This window comes from Elgaria multicarinata, chromosome 3, assembly GCF_023053635.1.
Source record: "Elgaria multicarinata webbii isolate HBS135686 ecotype San Diego chromosome 3, rElgMul1.1.pri, whole genome shotgun sequence".
In the NCBI taxonomy this organism is placed as follows: Eukaryota; Metazoa; Chordata; class Lepidosauria; order Squamata; family Anguidae; genus Elgaria; species Elgaria multicarinata.
Genome location: NC_086173.1, coordinates 18,370,294 through 18,392,996, shown reverse-complemented (window position 1 = coordinate 18,392,996; position 22,703 = coordinate 18,370,294). Strand labels below are relative to the sequence as shown.

The 22,703-nt window shown below is 44.8% G+C and overlaps 1 protein-coding gene across 1 annotated transcript in view; it reads left to right on the top strand.

The window, feature by feature from the left end:
• Positions 1–20,395, top strand: part of TFE3 (transcription factor binding to IGHM enhancer 3) — a 32,054-nt gene extending 11,659 nt beyond the window's left edge. Inside the window, exons 2-10 of the mRNA XM_063119470.1 lie at positions 4,496–4,609; positions 8,992–9,205; positions 9,950–10,225; positions 10,545–10,634; positions 11,761–11,878; positions 12,011–12,067; positions 16,970–17,045; positions 17,944–18,091; positions 18,197–20,395. Coding sequence (XP_062975540.1) covers positions 4,496–4,609; positions 8,992–9,205; positions 9,950–10,225; positions 10,545–10,634; positions 11,761–11,878; positions 12,011–12,067; positions 16,970–17,045; positions 17,944–18,091; positions 18,197–18,502 — 1,399 coding nt within the window. The 3' untranslated portion in view covers positions 18,503–20,395. The remainder of the gene's footprint in view (positions 1–4,495; positions 4,610–8,991; positions 9,206–9,949; positions 10,226–10,544; positions 10,635–11,760; positions 11,879–12,010; positions 12,068–16,969; positions 17,046–17,943; positions 18,092–18,196) is intronic.
• Positions 20,396–22,703: the final 2,308 nt, after the last annotated feature.

Sequence of the window (22,703 nt, the reverse complement as noted above, 5' to 3'; positions counted from 1 at the left end):
ATGTGTTAGCTAAGGAGCCCTTTCCAGACTTTCCATAACTGACTCCTTATCCCTGCACGACTGCAAAACATCACAGAGCAATGTTGTCTGAACATTCCCAAGATGATACCAAGGACAGTCACGGGGGTTTAGTTTATTACGGAACTGCAGCAGTCATGCTTTAGTTAAAGGCAGATAAATTTTTTAAGTGTTCTATTCCCTACACAAAATCAATATAATTTGTCCAGCCAATATGAAATTTGATGGGAAAAATCTTGTTAAGCTGTATAAACTGATCAAATTTCAGAAGAATCAGATATATACTGATTACATTACAGCAATTCTAGAGTAACAAGTAGCTCTGTCTCTGTCCTTTTTTAAAATGCTGGGAAATAACGTTTTCCACACAAACACACACAAACCACGTTGTGTCTCAGGCTTCAGATACTTTTCTCCACAATTTCAGATATGTGGGATAAGTGGGTGGCAGGGTGGTTTGATCAGCAAGAAAAAAGTTTGTCATGTTATCCAAACCTGGGTGGCGTGGCTTGTTCGTCAAATAACCCATGGCATGTTTGATCATGCAGGCTGGCCCGTTGTCTCACTGAATATATTTTGCATGTTTTCCTTTTTTACCTAAAAGGGGAATGTCTTTCTTATGACTGGCACCCACAACACTTGGAGATTAACAGCACAATCCTATGCATGTCTACTCGGAAATACATTCCGTTGAGTTCAGTGGGCTTTATTCCCAGGCAGATGGTAATAAAATTGCAGCCTAAATATGGGAATACAGGCAGATGCATACTGGTCAATGTTATCTTTTCATTTTCTTTTCAGACCTACTTCTTTATTTATTTATTTTATTACATTTATATACTACACCACAGCCGAAGCTCTCTGGGCGGGTCACAAAAGCTAAACACAGTAAACTTTAAAAATATACAAAATTTAAAAACCATCAGAGACATAAAAACGAACAAACTTAGCGTTGTTCAATGCTGTTAAATGCCTGGGAGAAGAGAAAAGTCTTGACCTGGCGCCTGAAAGATAACAATGTTGGCACCAGGCGAGCCTCATCGGGGAGATCATTCCACAGTCGGGGGGCCACCACTGAAAAGGCCCTCTCCCTTGTTACCATCCTCCGAGCTTCCCTCAGAGTAGGGACTCGGAGGAGGACGTTAGATGTTGAGCGCAGTGTACAGATAGGTTCGTGTTGGGAGTGGCGTTCCATCAGGTATTGTGGTCCCAAGCCATGTAGGGCTTTCTGCTTCACTCTATCTTTTGCCTTCACAATAACTAAGTAGGAAACAAATATGAAATGCCCTTGACTGATAGGTCAAAGTAACGTTTGATAGTTACTGGGCCGACTAGAACAGTTTATTTTGATCAGATGAAAATGAAATACTTATGTTTGGTAGGAAGATTGTCAGTACCCATATTGGAGAAATGGTCAGAATGGTTTTTCATCTGGATAGAAGAAAATATTCCTTTAACTCAACGTATTTGATAAAAGTGTTGATTGAGTTTAGAGATTAACTGTATGTCTAACATGCTTATTTTAGATTATATCATGTTAATCTAGTTACTGATTAAGAGAAACAGTCTGTACATTTAAAAAAATTAAATGTTAAAAAATCATTTGTTTTCCTAAAAAAAATCAAAAAATATATATCAAATAATGGATTTTTATTCACCCTGCTGTGTTGTTTTTCTGTCTTAACTAATTTCTCTGCCTTGCTTGGCCCAGCTCCACCACCACCACATAAGCACAGAACAATCCTATCTAGCCTGTGTCTTTGCAAATGTAACTTTAGTCCGAGAAGCAAAAACTGAAATCGCAGAACTTTCAAACAGTAAAAGCTGGTAGTTACATTGGACAGAGCCATTTTCTTCTTTTTTACTCCAAATATATTTTATTGAGTTTCGTTTAAAATTGATGTTTCATTATAAACATCTAAACCAATAACTTAAAAGCAAAAGAACCACTGGGTATGTTACATTCCTAGAATTGAATTTCAGGATTCAACGTTTATGTAAAAATTAGATATCTTCTTGTCTCTAGTTGTAAATCATTATTAATTGTGTTCATTTAGAACAGCCTTCCTCAACCTGGGGCGCTCCAGATGTGTTGGACTACAACTCCCAGAATGTCCCAGCCAACTGGCTGGGGCATTCTGGGAGTTGTAGTCCAACACATCTGGAGCGCCCCAGGTTGAGGAAGGCTGATTTAGAACACAATAATAATAATAATAATAATAATAATAATTATTAATTGTGTTCATCATCACTCTCATCATCACATTTGTATCCCACTTTTCCCCCTCTTATAAGGAACCCAAGGTGGTGTGCACGATTCTTCTCCACCTCCTCTCCATTTTATCTTCACAACACCCCAGTGAGGTTAGGTTTAGGCTGAGTTACCCAGTGGGTTTCATGCCTGAGTGGGGATCTCCTGTGTCCCAGTCTAACACTCTAACTATTACAACTGAAATGAATGCCCATGTTTGATTTGAATTTCTTATTAATACATGTGTGACAAAGCCAATAATTAATTTTTATGAGACTGTTCATTTAGGTTTAACATGTTTGCAATGAGATTTAATTGTAACTATATTATTTTTTTAAATAAAGAGATTGAGTGTTTTATTCATGATTTTTCCTTTAAAAAATCCAATTTAACTTTTCAAAATTCCAGTTTTTAAAATGGATTTTTATCTACCCAGGTGAGTGGAGAACTGTGCTTAGGGTAGGGTTTCAACCTGACATCTTCAAGAGACTGGGAGCCTCTGTGTTTACCCTACCCCCAAGCGCCTGGTCATTGGACAAGTATTGCCCTTGAACGTGGAGATTTCATTCTTACTTCCTGAAGCTGCATCAACTGAAAACCATCATTCAATTTGGGACAAGCCTTCTGGTCAAAATATGCATCTCAGCTGCTATTATAATTACTTCGTGGTGATACAACCATATGTATAGCAGCATAGTGCTACCCCATGTTATAGGAGCTGTACACATACTCTCTCTTACATCCAAGTTTATGTTGGTGGAGGGCTTTCGTGTAACTTGCTTCAACTTGGTTTGAGAGTTGCAGTGTTATTGCTTGACTCAATTTTGGTGGCTTTGTAGTGGAGTAGTAACCATGGTCTGTGTGACATGTGATTGTTTCACTGAGCACAACTACTATTACTTGCGTGTTTATCCTGCCCTCCAAGGGTGGTGAACATGGTCTGCCCCCTACCCGATGCCCATTTAAATAGTGACTGGTCCAAGCTCACCCAGTGAAGTTCAGAACCGAACGAGGATTTGAACCCAGCACTCCCGGGTCCTAGTTCAGCATTCTAATCATTGCATTCCACAAGCCCACATATACTCAACCCACCCTCACTCAACCCTTATTCTTATTCTTATTTCATCCATTGGGTTGTGTGAAATGCCCCTAACTTGTTCTCTGTAGATATTTAGGATGGGGCAAGAGGAACCTGAGCTGAAGTTGCAGTTCTGGGGAAGACAATTGTTTATTCACTGTGTGGGGATAGTTGTGAGGTAAAAGATGGTGCTGAGGAAGTCGAGAGGAATTATGGGGTGTTGCTATAGCACATAAACAACTGTGACTTACTAATGAAGCCTGGTTTGTTTTTCAAAGCAATCTAAAATAACTAACTACGTTAAAGTCAACAATTAAAACAATAGGCATCCCCTCTCAAAGCAAACAACAAGAAACAAAATGGCAGCAGATAAGAAAAGCAATCAAGTAAAAGTCATAGTCCACTGAAATAGAAAAAGCAGCAGGCAAATTGGTGGTAATGGGGCATGGTTCCATTGCAGCACCAGCAAGAAGAGCACAATGAAAACAAAACCAGCAGTTGGCTTGATCCCAAAAGCATCTCTAAAAAGCCATGGTTTTCTGAGGGGTCTAAAAGACTAGGTGTTGAAGGCCATAAGGTCCTGTGGAGGCCAAAAGGGTGGAGCCACAACTGAGAAGGTCCTGCTCATTGTGGGTATCTGCTGAACTTCAGCTGGCAGGAGAACACAGAGTAGCCCCCCCAATAATGAATGGAGCACATGAGGTGGGGTGGGTGGGAGATGTACATACAGGTGAAGGCGGTCCTTATAAGTACTCAGGGCCCCAAGTCATTAATGGTTTTCCAGATAAGAACTTGAAACCAGAAACAAATAGACCGAACAAGACTAGAAAAACATATTCTGACTAGCCTGTCTGGTGGTGGCACTTTGCATCAATTAAAAATTTGGGACACTTTTGAAGGTGAGCCCCATCATGCTATAGTACTCCAGTTTGACGGTTATTAAAGCATGCATGATAATGGCAGGTCTAATTTCTCCAGGAATGGGCACGACTGGTGAACTGCCTGGAGCTAATAAAAGTTATGTCTCCTGCTGTACAGAGAGAGGCTTAGAGGAGTTGAGTCTCAAGTCTATTGACAGAGATAACAACCCTTGCAGTTCACAGAGCACTAAGCATTGTTACTCAGTCCTTATGTATTTCTTCAAACAGCCTCAACTCCGTGCTCCCAGAATCTGGTATCGTGGCCGACATTGACTTGGAGAATATCCTCTCACTGAGCAGTGACAGCTTCTACGAACTCAAGAGCCAACCCATTGGTGTCAGGTAGGAAGGCAAGAGGGTAGCCATCTTGGAACCATCTTGTGAGCCTATGACTTCTCAACTTATTAGATACCTGGGGGTGGGGAGGTTCTTGAAATATCTCAATATCAGATAGGGTTCTTGTTATGATTTTCCTGAGCTATTTCCACTTGTTATTATGTAAGTTAATAAGGAACGAAAGGCTTCCAATTACATTCCTCCGTAGAATATTGACAAAATCTGTCCATTCTATACATCAAAGATGGTGGATTTAGCAGTCCAATGAAGTGTTGGGCTCTTCAAACCTCATAATATTTGCAGTATTTCTGTTGCCCATCATTGAGATAGTAATACATTTAAGGTGCAATCCTATGCGTGTTTTGACAGAAAAAAAGTCCTACAATTCCCAGCATCCTTCCAGCCAGTCATGCATGCTGGAGCATGCTGGGAATTGTAGGATTTTTTTTTATTTTCTTTCTTGTCTAAACATGAATAGGATTCCATCCTTGGGTGGCTCCATTGCTTTTACTTCAGAGACCCAAGGTCTCCATTAGGACAGTATTGTGGCTTATTTGATCCTTGTAGCCTAATAGAAAGAAAAAGGGAGGTTAGGTGAAGTGAGATTAGGTCATAGTCTTGAACCCTGTTCCTCATTTGCTTATCCCTGCTCTTCCCCCGCCCCTCCCCATTAAGCCCTGTCCTTTCTGTAGAAACATTTTTTAGAGTATGGTGTTGTAGTTTTGTGGCCGTTTTCCCCGCTAAGGCAAGAGCTGTTCCAGAATGTGAGGCTGTGGCTGAGCTGCAGGCAGGGCTGTAGGTGGGCTATAAGTGCTGGCCGTTGTTCTCTGAGCCATGTTAACCTTTGGACTTGGTGAATCCGTCAGTCCTCTAATGCCATGCAAACAAGGGGAAGGGAAGCAAACAAGACAGGGGAAATTCCCATTCTCTGTGAACTCATTGCTGTGTCCTGTATGCAACTCCCTGAAGGACTGCAGAGGTGGGCAACTTGTGGCCCTCCAGATGTTCTGGCCTACAACTCCCATCAGTCCTTGCCAGAATAGTCAATGGTGAGGGATCATAGGAGTAACCCTATGCTACTAGGGTTCCCGGCCGTAATCCCCTGTAAAAAGTTAGGGACAGCTGACTTACAGAGTAATAATAATAAATAAATAATACATTTATTTCTTACCCGCCTCTTCATTTTGATCAAGGCGGGGACCAACAGTAAATGTAAAATATATTAAACTGAATTAAAACATAATGTACATTGTTAAAACATCCTATAAACATTCTAAAAGAATCTTAAAATTCCACTGGATAGGCCTGCCAGAAGAGATCAGTCTTGATAGCTTTCTTGAATGCTAATAGACCATCAAGTTGACGGCAGGCCATTCCACAGCCTGGGAGCAGCAGAAGAGAAGGTCCTCTGGGTAATACCCGTCAGCCTAACTTTGACTGACTGAAGTAGATTCTTCCCAGAGGACCTGAGTGTGCGGGGCAGATTGTACAGGAGAAGGCAATCCCGCAGGTAGCCTGGACCCAAACTATGTAGGGCTTTAAAGGTGATAACCAACACTTTATACTTCGCCCGGAAACTAATTGGCAGTCAGTGAAGAGATTTTAAAACTGGTGTGATGTGGACCCCCCTAGGTGTACCGGTGACCAGCCTGGCTGCTATATTTTGAACTAGTTGAAGTTTCCGGACTAGGCACAAAGGTAATAGTAATAGTAGCAAGAGACGGATCTGGGAGGAGATTGCAATCAAAATTTAAATGTGGTGGGGGAAAGAAGAGAAGTGAGGGAGAAGAGGTCCACAAGAAATGAATGGGAGCCCATGAAGTAATCTTTACATAGATTTAATTTCCGTTGCAGCGTGAGGAAAGTCCTAGTCCTTTAGCTGAAACAATTTTTACTAACACGTAGGTGGTGTGAGGTCTCCTTCTAGAATGTAGGAGGTGTGAGGTCTCCTTTCCTTTCCCTTTTTTTAAAGTCCAAGTTATTCATCACCAAGCATGGAAGGAAGAGCGAGGGACTGGGGGAGGGATTTAAGGGCTGCTGCAATGCCATGCCTGTGACTGATGAGTGAGTGTCTCTTTAACAGCTGGAATCTGCCCTCAAGATGCTCTTGTTGCTGATTATGTAGCAGACCCTTCCCCAGCCTGGTTCCTTCCTTCCAGATGTGTGGGCCTGCAACTCCAACATGGTCATGGGCCATGCTGGCTGAGCATAACGGGGGTTCCAGTCCAGCACATCTGGAAGGCACCCAAGTTCAGGAAGTCTGGTTTAGCAGAAACTGACCACGCATCCTCATGTTTCTCCTCCACATCCAGAGTGTGCGTGTGGAAAATTGTTTCTTCCCTCTCACCCCACAGTTTACCCTTTCTTGTTAAAGCTCTGGTTCTAAAGATTCCACGGCAGTGACCAGAGGCTGCGTTTCGGGCAGCTTGTTTCAAGATCTGCAGAGCAACTCCAGTTTATGGAACATTCTTCTCACTGCTGTGGATTTGGAAGTCTGTGGGAAAGGTCTTCTGTGGGCCTGCGAGCTGGGAATGATAGGAGCTGCAGTCCAACACGTCTTGGGGGGGCACCAGGATGGAGAAGGTTGGGTTAGAGTGCTGGACTAGGATTAGGGAGACCCGGTTCCAATCCCAGCTTGGCCATGAAGTTCACTGAGCCAATCGTGGCCCCTCAGCCTACCTTACCTCATAAGGTTGTTCTGAGGGGGGTAAAAACATGTACCGTCTTGAACTCCTCTGAGGAAAGGTGGATGTAATAACAGGAAATAGCCTTCCCTCTCACTGGCACCTCCTCCAAATATGACTTCCAAGTCTCACCTGGTATCTTCCTTCACCCCTAGGTGACTGTGACAGGAGGCAGGGCTTCTCCTGCACTATGCCGCGGTTCTGAATATCCTCTCCCACTCCCCCCAGCCCTGGCTGCAGTCTCTTCCGCTTTGCAATGGGCTTAGTGGCAGAGGAGAGAGAATGTCCAGTTTCCATTTATTGAAACGAAACCCACCACTTCCTCCTGGCCATTTATTCTGTACTGAAAAGAGAACCTTGGGTTCAGCAGAAGCTCAGTTGGCAAACAAAGGCTGTTCCCCCAGCCGTGGGCTTCCCTAGACAGTGAATTAGGTGGAAAACTGCTCTGAGGCGCTGAGTATTGTGAAATGGCTCAGCAGTGTCTGGTTGTATGGCCATCTTGGACACTGAACAACCACGTAATGTCCATTGGGAGTGTCTGCCTATAATGTAAAGTGAGGAATCCTGGCTTAATCAATCACAACATAAACGTGCTGATATATGCAGCCCGTTTGCTCTCACTTAGCTCCTCCCCTTAATGGGATTATAGTTACGTGCGCCCAAACAAGCCAGGATTCATAAGCTGTCAGCAAACCCTGGTTTGAGATGCGGGCAGGCTTGGAAGAGATTTTTAAGCAGCTCATAGGAAAACGGAGGCAGGCAGCTGTGTTAATGAAAGCGAGAGCGTAATAATGCCTGCCCCAATGTGAGGTACTCCAGATGTTTTGGGCTGTAACTCCCATCATGCCCAGCCAGCATGACCCTAGTCAGGGATGATGGGAATTGTAGTCCAAAACCATCTAGAGGGTATCAGGTTGAGGGAAAGTGGTGTAAGGGTACATAGGCAAATCCGTTCAATTTGCGTAAAATTCCAGGAGAAGTTTGGGGGTGTCAATCAATGCCAAATAAGAAATATTATTGGGGGATGCCTGTTCTTTTATCTGCAGTGTTCCTTAAAGAGGAGGTGGGTTCAACAGTAGCATCAGCTGCTGGCGCCCGTAAACACAGAGCGCCATTTGATGCACATTTTAACATACTTTGTTTTTACCCACTGCTAAACTACTTAACGAACTGCACACAGGGCAGGAAAAAATGGATAATGTCTGTGAATGCAGGCACCAAACGTTTTGCTTCCACACAGAAAAGGAAGCCTTATATAATAATGTTTAAACTACCATATTTCTTCGATTGTAAGATGCACACTAAATTCAGTACCACCAACAGAAAAAAAACCCTAAGACACACACCCGTGATTCTAAGACGCACCCCATTTTTAGAGATGTTTATATGGGGAAAAAGTGCGTCTTAGAATCGAAGAAATAGGGTAATACCGTTCCATATTCTGCATGACTTTGTGATGCCCGTTTCACTCTCTTGTCTAAGTTGAATCCAGGGACGGGTATTCCTGTTACTCTAGTTCAGGCTTAGCCAACCGGATGCCCTCCAGATGTGTTGGACTCTGCCAGCTGGGGAGTGAGTGGGGTCCCATACATCTGGAGGGCACCAGGTTGGGAACGGCTGCTGTAGTTGTACTCACGAAGCGTACGCAGCCCAGACCATTCAGTAAGATCGCCCTGACGGTGGCTGATCTCCCCTCTTCTGTAGCCCTCCGAGCACTCCGGCCCAAGGTCCCAGCATGTCATCCCGGGTGCTCCTCCGGCAGCAGCTGATGCGGGCGCAGACGCAAGAACAGGAGCGCCGGGAGCAGCAGCAAGCGGCTCAGTTCCCTTCCGCGGCCCCTGCACCTTCCACGCCTGCCATTTCCGTGAGCCCGCTGGCTCGCCCTGCACCTGCCCAGGTCCCTGTGGAGGTCCTGAAGGTAAGAGGAAGAGAGAGGAAGCAAGCCTGGAGCAGGAAGATCTGTTTGGAGCCTAGGGCGGGGGGACGAGGCCTACCTTCCAGGCTGGCCCTGACTCACTACGTGGTGGGGATTTCCCTTCTTCTCTTGGACCGGTCCAGCAGCAGCTGAATAAGGGTGCCCAGTGGGGGGAAACAAACTGTTGGCAGTTCTAATAGACCTGGCCAGAACGGGCCGCGTTTAAAGCCTCTATATGCTCTCTCCCTTTGAGCCTCGCTGATGTAAATTGGTCAGTGCGCAGAGAAATTGACAGATCGGAAATCCTGCCTCATGGCAGAAATGGGCACAATTGCCTTTTTGATCCCCATTCTTACTAGGATAACAAAATTTATTTATTTATTGCATTTTTATACTGCCCAATAGCCGAAGCTCTCTTGTGCCCTAATAAATGCAATAACCTTCAGGGTGCGACCACATTCCTTATGGCTGACACCTCCGAAAGTCAAATTCTGATGTTAGGAAAAGAATTATTTTGAAATAAGGTTAACAAAATAAAGGCAGTGAAAAGAACGTACATGATAATAAATTAAAATCGCGAAAGCGTCAAAGGAATTCACAAATTCTAAATCTTGTTCCATAAGCATGTCGCTTATAGACTATCTAAGTACAGTGGACCTTGCTGTTTTGTGCATGCAAAGGTTGGACGCCACCACTGGAGTTCTGGCTGACTCGTTCTTTCTCTCCCTCACCCCACCCTGTGCGTAGGTTCAAACCCACCTGGAGAACCCCACCAAGTACCACATCCAACAGGCGCAGCGGCAGCAGGTCAAACAGTATCTCTCCACTGCCATGGGCAGCAAGATGGCAACCCAGGCTTTAGTTGGGGCTAGCCCGGGGGCACCGACATGCTCCCCGCAGGCAGCGTCGGCTCCTGAGCCCCAACATGGCTTGGCTCCACAGCGGGGAGTGGCAGGAGGCACTGGAAGTGCTCCTAATAGCCCTATGGCTATGCTGAACATTGGCTCCAGCTCTGAGAAAGAGGTGAGTAAACACACACACACAGGCTGTTCGGACAACACACTAAGCCATGGTTAGGCCGCTAAGCCTTTTGCAGCAAATGGTCAGTGAGCATGTTTAAACCATGGTTCTGTAGCCACCATGCTTAGGAATGGTTCACATGACACTTTAAGCCATAACGTTTAGCTCAAAATGCTTAACCACCATGGCTGTGTGTTGTCTGAACAGGGCCACAGAGTCTCCCCTGGTTTGCCCCTCCCTCCTTGCTTTCTAAGTATTTCCAGTTGTGATCCCTTATCTCAGGTTTAACCCCTTAATTCTCTTCCCACACACATTTCATCAGATCGATGATGTCATTGATGAGATCATTAGCCTGGAATCCAGCTACAATGATGAAATGCTCAACTATGGTGGCCTACAGATGCCCAGCACTGTGAGTTGTTCCTATGTCGATGCTCAAGGGAAGGGGCAATTGTGGGATTTGGAACTGAAAACAGATGAGAATTTTCAGGCCAGTGAGCCCAACAGCTAGGGCAGTTGGCCAGTTAAAAATGTTTCGTTGATTTAATCACCTCCATTGAAATAGGCTAACTGATTAGCATTCAATATTTATTTATTTGAAATCTTCCTTGGCCAACTTTCAGGACAGAAGCCCTCCATATGCATATTACCTTTTTGAGAAATGGATGGAAGTTAATAAATTATTTGTTGGAAGGAAAGGCAGTTTTAAACATGTTCTTTGTCATTCTTTAGTATGCTAACACATTTGAACCAAGCTATTTCAAGGAAAGGAAAATAAACAAGGGTGTCTTTATTTTAACCCCACTGCTTTTTTTTTTTAAAAAAAAGCCCTCACCTCACCAGCTTAATTAGCTGTACAGTGCTCATCATTTTAGGTACACTCAAGAAATATTAGAACTGTAGTTTAATCTAATTCAAACTTGCAGCCCTATTTATTTATTTATTTATTTATTTATTTATTACATTTTTATACCACCCAACAGCCCAAGCTGTGAAATTTACATATTCTTAGTTTCTGTTAAAATGTGGAAAGAGTTGTAACACCTAGACAGACTTGTTTGTTCAGGAGACCAGCGTGAGGGCAGAAACACGTCAGGGTGGCATTGACTACATCCTTAAAAAAAAATTTTTTTTTAAATTGCTGTTGCTTCTGGGATTGTAAACCTCTATCATGTCTCCCCTTACCCTCCTCTTTTCCAAGCTAAATAATCCCAGCTGTTGTAAACTTCCATCATAAGGGAGATGGCCCCTGCTGGAAATGTGAGCTCAAAAATTATAGTGTTTACCAACATTTAGAATTTCAGCAGAGGTGTCCATTCAATTTTGGTAGCAATGTGTAGTATTTTAAGAGCAGGGTGGTTTTTTCTTCAGTTGTGTAATGCTATGAATCCACTGAACTTTAGAGGATGGTTCCTGCTTGCCGAACTCTGCCTTTTGGCCTGGAGCCCTTATTCACTAGAGTACATCTCCCCCCCCCTCCTGGATCAGCCTTATTGGTGTGCGTTGAGATTAATTCCCCCCCCCCCCATTACGTGCAGCTGCCTGTCTCCGGAAACCTCCTGGATGTGTACAGCAACCAAGGGATGATGGAGCCGGCTGTCACGGCCAGCAACTCCTGCCCCGCTGACCTGACCAATATCAAGAGAGAGATGTCAGGTACTGAGCGCCCATAGAGATACAAAGAGTTGGGTTCCAGTATTGAAAGATGCTGTGTCGCGGGGGGAGGTAGCAGCTTCTGAGTCAACACTGACCGTTTCCTTTTGTTTTGTTGTCATCCCGCTTTTGTAGAAAATGAAACCAAAGCGTTTCTGAAGGAAAGGCAGAAGAAAGACAACCATAACTTAAGTGAGTGCCTCCTTGGATGAAATGCGGGTGACTTCATCGTAAGCGCTTGAAGTGGATGCTCCGATATTGGCACAAGACATAAGCGTTTAGTTATCATACTAAAACTGCAGCCCTCAATTTGCATCCCTTTAGAAACATAAGAAATTAGCCCAACCTGGTGCCCTCCAGATGTGATGCCCTCCAGATGTGTTGGACTGGAATTCCCATAATTCCTAGCCAGCTGGCTAGGAATTATGGGAGTGCCAGTCCAACACACCTGGAGAGCATCAGGTTGGGGAAGGTTGGTCTCCATAGTTTATCATCATCATCATCATCATCATGTACCCTTCAGCTTATGGTCACAGGGCAGGATACATACATATCAATGAAACAACGTAAAACCACTTAAAATCACCATCTAGGCCAGGATTTTCTGCTCTTTCTGCTATTTATATACATTCTCTGGATGGTTAACAGTAAAATTTAAAGCCATAAAGATTAAAACAAGTGAAATATCCAAAGAGCATAAAACATCCACATTGTAAATTAAAAGAGATTGTAACTTAAAAACTCAAGGAGTGTATTGCAGGATCAGCTCAAGCTCCAGCTACTCCAGCAGCGTTCTTTGCAAGAACCCAAGTGATTGGCAGTTCCTAGGTAGCCCTTTGTAAATTGGTCAGAGGTCTATGGGCAGACCAACATATACCTTCTGTCTACCTACTCATGGTTGTTCAGACATTATGGCCCTCCAGTTTCATTTTTGTTTCTTAAGAACACTTTCCCTGAGGATTTTTAGAGCAGGAAAATGAAATTATTTCTGAAAGCAAAAGAGAAGTTATTTTCCTACTTGTGCAATTGCAATATTTCACTATAGTACAGTGCCACCTAGAGGTTATGTAGTGGAAAAGCATGGAAGGAAACATTTTTCGTGCAGAGCTCCGATCTCAATTCTGCGACGAAGCAAAGTAAATACAGGAGATTAACATCCTCAGGTAGAAAAGCCCCTTGATGGGAATCCATTGTGGTCTGGCTGACCTGACTATGCTTTATCAGCTAAATGGGGGGGAATCTATTGCACAGTTCAGTTAGACAGAGGCAAGTCTGGTGCAGAGACTTGATGTATGGCTTGGACTTGGGATCCCCAGTTTTTAGTTAGATGAATTGACGAAATGGAGCCCTAATTAATTTAGTGTGCAATTCTAGGCTTGCGTACCTGAGAGTAAGCTGCATTAGACACAGTGAGGCTTACTTCTGAGAAAACGTGCCTAAGATTGCTCTGCATTTGACTAAACACCTTTTGATGAATTGAACACACCACCCCCCAAGTTTAATTGGACAGCAGAGTTTGCATTTTTCAGGAGATGATGATGATGATTGATGATGATTAATAGCATGACTTGGCAAAGCCCGTCATGTTCATCTAGAAAAATCGCCATGAACGAGAAGAGATTATTATTATTATTTATTTATATAGCGCCATCAATGTACATGGTGCTGTACAGAGAGAGATACTACTACAGTTTACAAGAGCTACAGTTCTTGGGTGCATTCTTAGAAGGGCAATTCCCTCTTCTTTCTCTTACCCAGAACGCAACAGATATAGGCATCAGCTGAAGGAAAACTCCTCCCACCAACCCCCAAGAAACATTGTCTTTACTCCTATGCAAACATAGGTACAATTCATGGGTTAAAATTCACGTGATCAATATAAACATGTAACGTCCTTAATTGGGTGAGGGCCCATGTTTAAGTCCTCTTCTATTATTATTATTATTATTATTATTATTATTATTATTATTATTATTATCATCATCATCATCATCATCTCGCCTTTTGCCCAATGCTGGGCCTCAAGGTGGCCTTACAAAGTTTAAAACATACATGGGTGGGGTGGGGAACCATAAACGTTTAAAATACACAACAAAATTATAAGACATTAACATAGATGGAGGGCCAGATTGTTCTCCAAAGGCCTGCTGGAACAAAAAAGTTTTAGCTTGCTTCCAAAAGCCCATCAAGGAAGGAGCCAGTCTAGCTTCCCCGGGAAGAGAGTTCTTCCTGAGGAAGAGAGCACTGGAGCAGCTACCGAGAAGGCCCTCTCCCATGTTCCCACCAAGCACGCCTGTGAAGATGGCAGGACTGAAAGAAGGGCTTCTCCAGAAGATCTCAAATCTCAGATTCTCTTCTAGCTCTGAAACTCATTGGATGGTCTCAGAAAAATTGATTCCTCCCAGCCTAACTGACCCCCTGTTGAAGCGCTTTTAAACTGGAAAATGCTGCCAAAATCATGATAGATATTATTATTATTATTATTTAAAGCAAAGCACAAGAGGGTTCCGCTGGAAATGGCAGGGCTGTTAAGCTAGGTAATTTGGTTGGTTAGAGGCTGGGGATGTTAAACCAGTTGGGCCTGTTGGACTGATCCCAGAGAAGAGGAAATTGAGAAACGGTTGGCTTTAAGATCCTTGTGCTACAAGAGAGAGGTGAAATTGCAAGGTTGTTAGGCCTATTGATCTGATCAGGTGCGAGGAAAACAATATGGCTGAGCTTGCTTTTAGAGGATGCCTGGGGTGGTTTCATATGGGTGGTGGAAAGTGGAATGACTGACTCCATTCGCTTAGAGGTAATCTCCATCCCTCCTTCAGAGTGTGTGGTGTCTTTCACCATACATTTTTGCATTATGTGCCACTACACGTTAGCCCTGTAATTCAGCTCTATTTGGGACTATGGGTAAACTCAGATTTCGTGCAAGCACAAAACCAGTGTCAAATTTCATTGAAATATGATATCCTTTTATTGATGATAAATAGAAACAGAGAAGGTTTAAAACATCACCGGCACATGTGACTTTATGGAAACACAGTGTAAAATGAAGGAGACAGTCAAATATAGTTAGTAATATTGCCTTTCGAGAGGGCTGAACGAGGACTCCCAACTATGAAATCAACATGCAATGAAATCTTTTGTTATTGACTGCTAATGTTTGTTTTGTACCAAGACGTGCTGAACTGTTGTGGCCTCTTTTCAGTAGCTGCTTCTTTGCATAATTCAGTTTCAGCTAGTCATGGGGAAAAACAAGGAGCCACGCCGGTCACTGGGTTTTACTGGCCGCTGGAAATAATAATTGGCAGCCTGTCTGTCTATTTATTTAAAACATTGATATATCACTCTTCAATCATATTTAGGATTTCAGGGTGGTTTATAATCAATCGCATCACAGCACAGATGCAGTAATAAAATGACAGCTAAGCAGCAACTTAAAACTGCGAAGATTTGCAAGTTAAAAAGTATGGGTGAACAAGAACGTTCTTGCATGGGACCAAAAATACTGCAGCAGGAGTGCCAGGTGAGCCCCTTTAGGGAGGCATTCCTTGATGGGGTTCTGCTATTGATTCTTTTCAATAGCAAAGAGGACCCTGGAATAGGGCTTCAGCAGAAACTTTTAAAGTTCAGGCAGACTGATACGGGAGGAGGCTTTTGACATTTTGCCAGCTGCTTACTTTTATGCATATCTTTACAACCATAAGAGCTAGGAATGTTTGCTTTTAAAGAAAGTGGAGATTCTCAGGAAGCTGAATTCTGTTCTCAGTATTGCATTCTGTGCTTGGGTAAAATACACCCAGCCCTGAATACAGCTCACATGCAGGGGCAGTGTGGTGTAGTCTGGTGTTTGCATATGCTGCAGCCAAATTGTTTCCCCCAGCAATCATCATATAGATCGCTTTTTCCCTGTTGCTGCTAGCAGGGAAGAAAGAGTGATCTGTATCACAATTGTCGGTGTGTGTACGTGTGCGTGCTTATGTTTGTGTCTGCACGTGTGTGTGCACGTGTGTATCCATGCAGCCTGTGACCTGCTGGGGGCCAAAAAGGTTGTGCAGCCCCAGGATATACCGCTGGCGGGAAGGAATCCCTGGCAAGCTTTACAGAAGTCACTGGGCCCATTCAGATGACACCGTTAAGGGTTTACCCCCTGCTAACCACATTATGGTCGGCCTCACTAACCCTGTTATGCAGCAGGGTTAGTGGCACTAACTTTGGCTTAAGGTGTCGTGTGTAACACACCTGTGGTTAAGGGGCTGAAATCATAGAGTTAGCAGTATAGAGCGGCGCTAATCACCCAGGCTGCTCTAGCCTGCAGGCTGGCTCTCTGCTCCTGATTGCTGCAGTGCTAGTACCTCAAAATGGCCAGCCACATATATCAGAGCAGCTGACCCTCCCAAAATGGAGGTGAGAGCAGGCCGCCGCCGCCATGCCTTTCATGTAAATAAATCTGCTGGTGTAACTCCTGGCTGCTGAAAGAGTGGGGGATCAAGAATCCTGAATGACGAACGGCGTTTGAGCCGCAGAGCACTGGAATTGCTAGCTTCAAGGGTCATGTTATGCAAGTAATGGCCGTTGACTGTAGAGATAGAACTAAACTGCCGTCTCTCTTAGCACAAGTACTGCTGGGATACAGGGTGGAGCATTCAGAGGACTCAAGTGCTCATCTGTTTGTGGTTAGTGTGTGGTTAAAGAAACTGGGAACCGGACAAGGTTAATGGTGTCGTGTGTGACTGTTCCACTTGTGGTTAGTGCTAACTGCCTTGAGTCCCAGTACTAACCGGCTTGAGTCCCAGTACTGGGAAAAAGGCGAGATATAAATATAATAATAATAATAATAATAGAGAAGCACAGTTAAGCAAACCACAGAGCCCTCAGTGTTGTCTGAACGGTCCCACTGTGTCCCTTGCCTAGTTTTACCATTTCAGGGCTGTTGCGAGGTTAATGAGATGATAGAGTGGTAAACGGCTTTGCTTGCTACAGAAATAATTTTGGTGTGTGTTTCATATTATTATGGTGTTTCATATTATTAATTAGGATAACAACATCAGCTACACTGTAACCTTCCCTGGTGCCTCTTACACCTCTTTCCTTCTTTTGCAGTTGAGCGGCGGCGACGGTTCAATATCAATGACCGAATCAAAGAACTGGGGACCCTCATCCCAAAATCTAATGACCCGTAAGTTTGGCAGGGAAGTGACAGCAACTCCTCGCCAAAGTGGGACAAAGCCCTGTTCCTTTGGGAGAGGGTTGTGCAGGAAGGCTCTGAATGTCCCACTGTCTTGAAAACCCTGTGGGTGTAGGTTCATTTGCACACGCCCTACACTCTGGTGTGTACTAAGTGTGTATCCAGTGATATATGTTTTATCCCTTTAGAATGGAGACTCCTTCCTTTGCATCATTGCTGGCAACTTTGCTAGTGTATGCAGCTGGGATGCAGAACCTCAGGGCCAAGTGTGGCCCACCTCTGGTCCCAGTCGGGCCCTCCAGGATTCCCCAGAAGGTCGTGCCCCGACCCTCTTTCCCATGATCATTGGGTGTTTTCCTGGCTTTTGCATGGTTCTTCCTCCATTCTAAAAGGTAAAAATGCCTCTCCCAAGGCTTCGCAAGTGGCAGGAATGGCTTTAAACTAAAATGTGCTGGCATTCTTATATTTTGGCCGTTACCCAGCACCGTAATGCGGCCCCCAAGAGTGGGATTTGGCCCTCGGACCGAAAGGGGTTCAACAGCCTTGGTATACAGAGTACTGAGCATACCATACTCTTAGCATGTATATACTGTGGCCATGCTGGCTGGGGATGATGGGAGTTGTAGTTCAGCACATCTGGAGAGCACAAGGCTGTGGGTACCTGATATAGCATATATTCACCGTGGTAGTTAAAAGGGAAGGCCCCACAGATTCTGGGGACAAAAGTGGGGATTGGCCTCCGTACCCCCTTGTGAGCGCTTGGAGGTATCTGGATGACATGGATCCCTGATTTGACCCTGCAAGGCAGTTCTTGTGGGATAGGCCTGGTGGGTTGGAATCCGAGGGTCGTAGCTTCCATACTTAACCCCTCTTTCCCTTCTCTTCTCAGGGAGATGCGCTGGAATAAAGGAACTATCCTGAAGGCCTCGGTGGATTACATCCGGAAGCTGCAGAAGGAGCAGCAGCGCTCGAAGGAAATGGAGATCCGGCAGCACAAGTTGGAACAGACCAATCGTAGCCTGCAGCTAAGAGTGCAGGTAGGAAAGTGGGGGCTGGGCTGGGAAGGGGGGGGCTGGGGTGGAAAAGGTGTGGTTCAGGTGTGCTGCTGGGTCTCACTCGCCTGGCTCTGATCTCTTCCCCAGGAGCTGGAACTCCACGTCCAGATGCACGGGTTGCCTTTGACTTCCGCGCCAGGGCTGCTGACGCAGCCCTTGGGAGGTGACCTGGCGCCCTCGTTTGCAGACTCCCTGGATCTGCCCTTCTCAGCTGAGGATCTGGGTCTGGGTCTTGCGCTGGGATCTGACGGAGCCCTCCAGGATGTGCTCATGGACGATGGGACCACCCTCTCCCCGCTTGGCGCCTCTGATCCGCTACTCTCCTCTGTCTCACCTGGGGCTTCCAAGGGCAGCAGCCGCCGTTCCAGTTTCAGCATGGAGGATGATTCGTGATGGCAGCACTTGGGACTTTGGTGAAGGAGGAGCTGGATAAGGCTCCGCCCTACACTTCTTGTCCCACCCCCTACTCAGACTTTTCCTCTTCTCCTGATCCACCTCAGCTCTTGGAGGCTCCTCCCCTCTGCTGCTACAGGCCACGCCCCTTCAGAAGTACCACTTCTTTCCCCAACATTCCACATTCTGAAAGAGTTTCCCCTCTGCCCATTCACCAAGGGGGAAGGACATGGTGGATCTACTCTCCTCCCATGGAAAAGTGGGCTTTTCGTACCAAAATCCTCCCTAGAAGTAGTCGAAATAGGGTAACCCGTCATACAAGTGCAGGACCCTCAACCTTCTGCACCTACGCAAAGTTCAGAAACTCTGGGAATAGTTAGTGTGTGCATTTCTTGAAGACTGCCCTCTTCTAAACATTAGTAGGGCGTTTCTTTAACACTGTGTGAGGAGTGTATAGACACAAACCTTGGTTCAGTCACTCCAACCCTTGCTTTTTATCCTTGCACCTTTGCTGTACATAATTTGGGGAAATTGAGGAGGGAGGCAAAATAAATGGCCTCCATTTGGAAGACTTTGCATAGTTCCTGTTCCTCCTCTCTCTCTCTCTCTTTTTAAAATGAGCTTTGTTTTATATAGATACAGGACTTTTTTTAATTTGTAAATCTTGTCCTTTTACTTCTTTTAAATTTGAGGATTCAAGGTTTCACCAAACTGCTACTTAACATTTGGTGAAGGCCTAACTTTTTAAAATTATTATTATTTTTGGCTCCCTCTTCCAGTACAGACCTGGCCGAAAGAAAAGTGACTGACCCTCATGATTTCTTTGTGGGAAAAATAGATGTGGGTGGAAGGAGGGGAGAGAGAAAAGTAGAGAATTCTTTAGTGCTTGCTCATATGATCACTTAAGAGTAATGACTGCTCCAATGGGATTTAATAATCACCTTCCTGGTGTGTGTGTTTTTAAAACATAAATGAAGTTATAATCAATGGGATTTTTAAAGGAATTTTTGCATACCAAATGGACATTATGAGAAATGCAGAGCAAATGAGATTGTGCTGTTCATTGACTCTACTAGTCTTTTGAAAATAATGGAAGCAGGCTTTTGTATGACCTCTTCTTTGTCAGGTGCTCGAAAGGTGGTCAGGATTGCTGCAGAGACAATCATTTGGGCTCCAGCCTAAGCTGTGTGTAAATACTCTGAAACAAAAGTGGTCTCTCTGGAGGAGTTGTTTCAAAAGGTTATGTGTCCTTTAGAACGTGGGTGGGCAACCTCTGGCCCATGGCCCTAATCCGGCCTGCAGAGGTTGTTCATTGGTCTTGCTGAGGCTTTAGAACCCGTGTTGTCGGATGAAAAAGGCTGAAAAATAGAACAAGGGGCCTTTGTCCTTCAGGAAGTACATCTTTGAATGGGGGAAGAGCTACCTTAGAGTGGGCCTGAAGTACTTTTTTAACCTGCTGAAGGACTGATGTTGGGTTTGTGATTGGGGGAAGTATTATGCACATCCAATCAGCTTCTGAGCTGAGACCTTCTTGAGCAGGAGGCGAGAAGTTGGGTGTGGTTGAGATTGATGCAAACTAGACCCTGTGGCGGTGTTTCAACATTGCCTCATTTGTAAGAAGAGAGGATAGAGGACAGAGCAGATTGGAAAAATAAGGTGAGACAAGTGGTGGCAGATTTGTGCAAGGTATTGGGGCTGATTGTAGTGTTCAGGGGATGAAAGACGGAGAATTGCTGCCTGCCGAAAAGAAGGTACTAGTTTTCCTGTTGTGGGTTTTACACCCTCAGTGACCCAGACACCATCTTCTGTTCTTTTACTTTGTATGTTTAAACATTCCCACTACCAATACTAGAAGCTTCTAAACAAATAAACCAGCAACCACCATTGTCTATAGCCACTGTGGCATGTGTTTCCTCATTGTGCCTTGCAGAGGATTCAATCATATAGGCCAGGGCTGCAGAACTCCTTCAGTCCAAGAGTCAAATTCCATTTCCAGTCCAAGAGACGCTCCCCATGGCATCCTCGTAATGGGTGGGGCCAAAGACAAAAGGGGCAGGGCCAAAATACAGAGTATATTTTAGTTTAAAGCTCTTGCTGCCAGAAACAAAGCCTTAAGGGAGGCATTTCAACCTTTTAGAGCGTTATAAGACGGGCGGGGGGGGGGGGGATTGCAGTTCCCTATTGTCACTTCTCCACCTGTGCTCCGGACCCACATTACTTCCTCTTCCCAGACCACATGGCCCATTCAGGGGCTGTTTTTATTCCACTGCTTTTCCTGCACACAACAGGAAATGGTGTCACATAATGTTAACCCCCTCCCCCCGAAAAAAAGGTGGATTGAAAGGTGGATTTTGTGACAGAAAAAAGGCGAGGAGGAGCGGGAGGTGCATGGGAGGTGGATGTCATCTAAAGGATGCACGAAGAACCATGAGTGGGCAGTAGTGAGCATGTGATAAAATGCTCATCTGATGAACTGCATAGAATGCGGTTCAGCACAATATATCTACATATATCTTACCCGCCTCTCCTTCCAGATAGAGGCAGGGGACAACACTAGATGCAAATACCATAATATACACAAAACTGATTAAAATATACGAAACTGATATAACATTAAAATAACAAACACCTTAAAATTCATCTGGGTAGACCTGCCAGAAGAGATCAGTCTTTATAGCCTTCTTGAATTTGAAAAGACTATTAAGTTGACGAATCTCTCCCGGCAGGCCATTCCACAGTCTGGGAGAAGCAGAAGAGAAGGTTCTCTGGGTAATGGTTATCAGCCTAGTTTTGGGTTAGTGTATTAAATTCTTCCAAGAGGACCTAAGTGCATGGGGCATGTGTGGGGCAGATTGTATAGGGGAAGGCGATCCCGCAGGATACCATCAAATGATAATTGGTTGGCGGAAAGAGGATGTGACCTTTAGGGGTATCTTGGGAGGGATGGAGTTGCCACACTTCACAGATGATGAGGCACTATTATAAGGGTTTCACAGACACACGAAAATCCCAAAGTGAGGGGTAACCCTGCAAGGTGGGTCTTCTCTCATGCCACTTAGCGTTGTGTTTTCATCTTCCTGGCGTTAGATTATAAATTCAAACAGTGGCGACCCTTCCTAAGAGAGATACTTTTCACCTATAGCAAGGAGTGGCAAATTGGAAACACGAAGTGTGCAAAGCTACGCATATTTTGGACAGACAAAAATCCTACAACTCGTAGCATGCCCCAGCCAGGTAGGGTTGGGGCGGGGGGAACCTCGTGTGAAACCTTGGGAGAGCTGTTGCAGGTTAATGTTGCAGATAATGTTGTGTCCTGGGGTCTTTGGAAGTAGGACCCTGGTGCCACACAAAACCTAGAAGAGAGCCTTGCCAGGCTAGTAGAAATCCTGTGATGGATTATGTGTATTGGCGGGAGGTTTCTTTCTCCACATAAGAAGGATTTTCTTTGTTTACATTTTCCCGATCTAAGTAACCTAAATTTTAAGGAATTCCATATGGATTTTCCTTGGAAATCCAGCTTCTCTCGCTTCCGGTCTCCGAATTTCAATTTCCCACATATCCAACATAAAAGATAATCATAGAAATATTATTATTACCACCACTCTCAGCTGTAAAATGGTGAGATTTAGGGCTAGCAGCTCCCATCACCCTTAGTGAGCATAGCCTGTGGTGAGGGTTGATGTTGTAAAGGTGGGCCCAACACATCTGGAAGCCTGAAGTCGCCCAACCCCTGGCTTAAGAGTGGCAAACAGCGTGATTGTACATAAACAAACGGCCTTCGGCCAGGTTTCTCCATGGAAGCGGAGCGGACGTCGCTCCAGCGCTTGGTTTAATCTGTGGTGATCTACTGCATGGGGAACCGGTTCAGTTTTAGGCCGGAAGTGGCAATAAAAACGAACGCTGTGTGACTCTAAATTCGCCAACTCTATGGTTTCCATCCACCACCTCTACAGTGTTCCTCATGGAAGACGCCGAGGGCTGCGTCTAGGAGCTCCGATACAGCGACATCATTCAACTCTGTTCCTCTTGGCCATTTAGGCGCAGGGAAAGAGCCGAGTTGGTGATTCTCCTAGACCGTCCGTAGGCGTCTCTCCGTATGGGAGCATCTGCGCTGGAACGCGATACTCCTTACCATCCCATAATAATAGCCGCCGACCCCTCCCCGCTTAGTCATCCAATTTCCCACGCTCTTCCCCCTCAC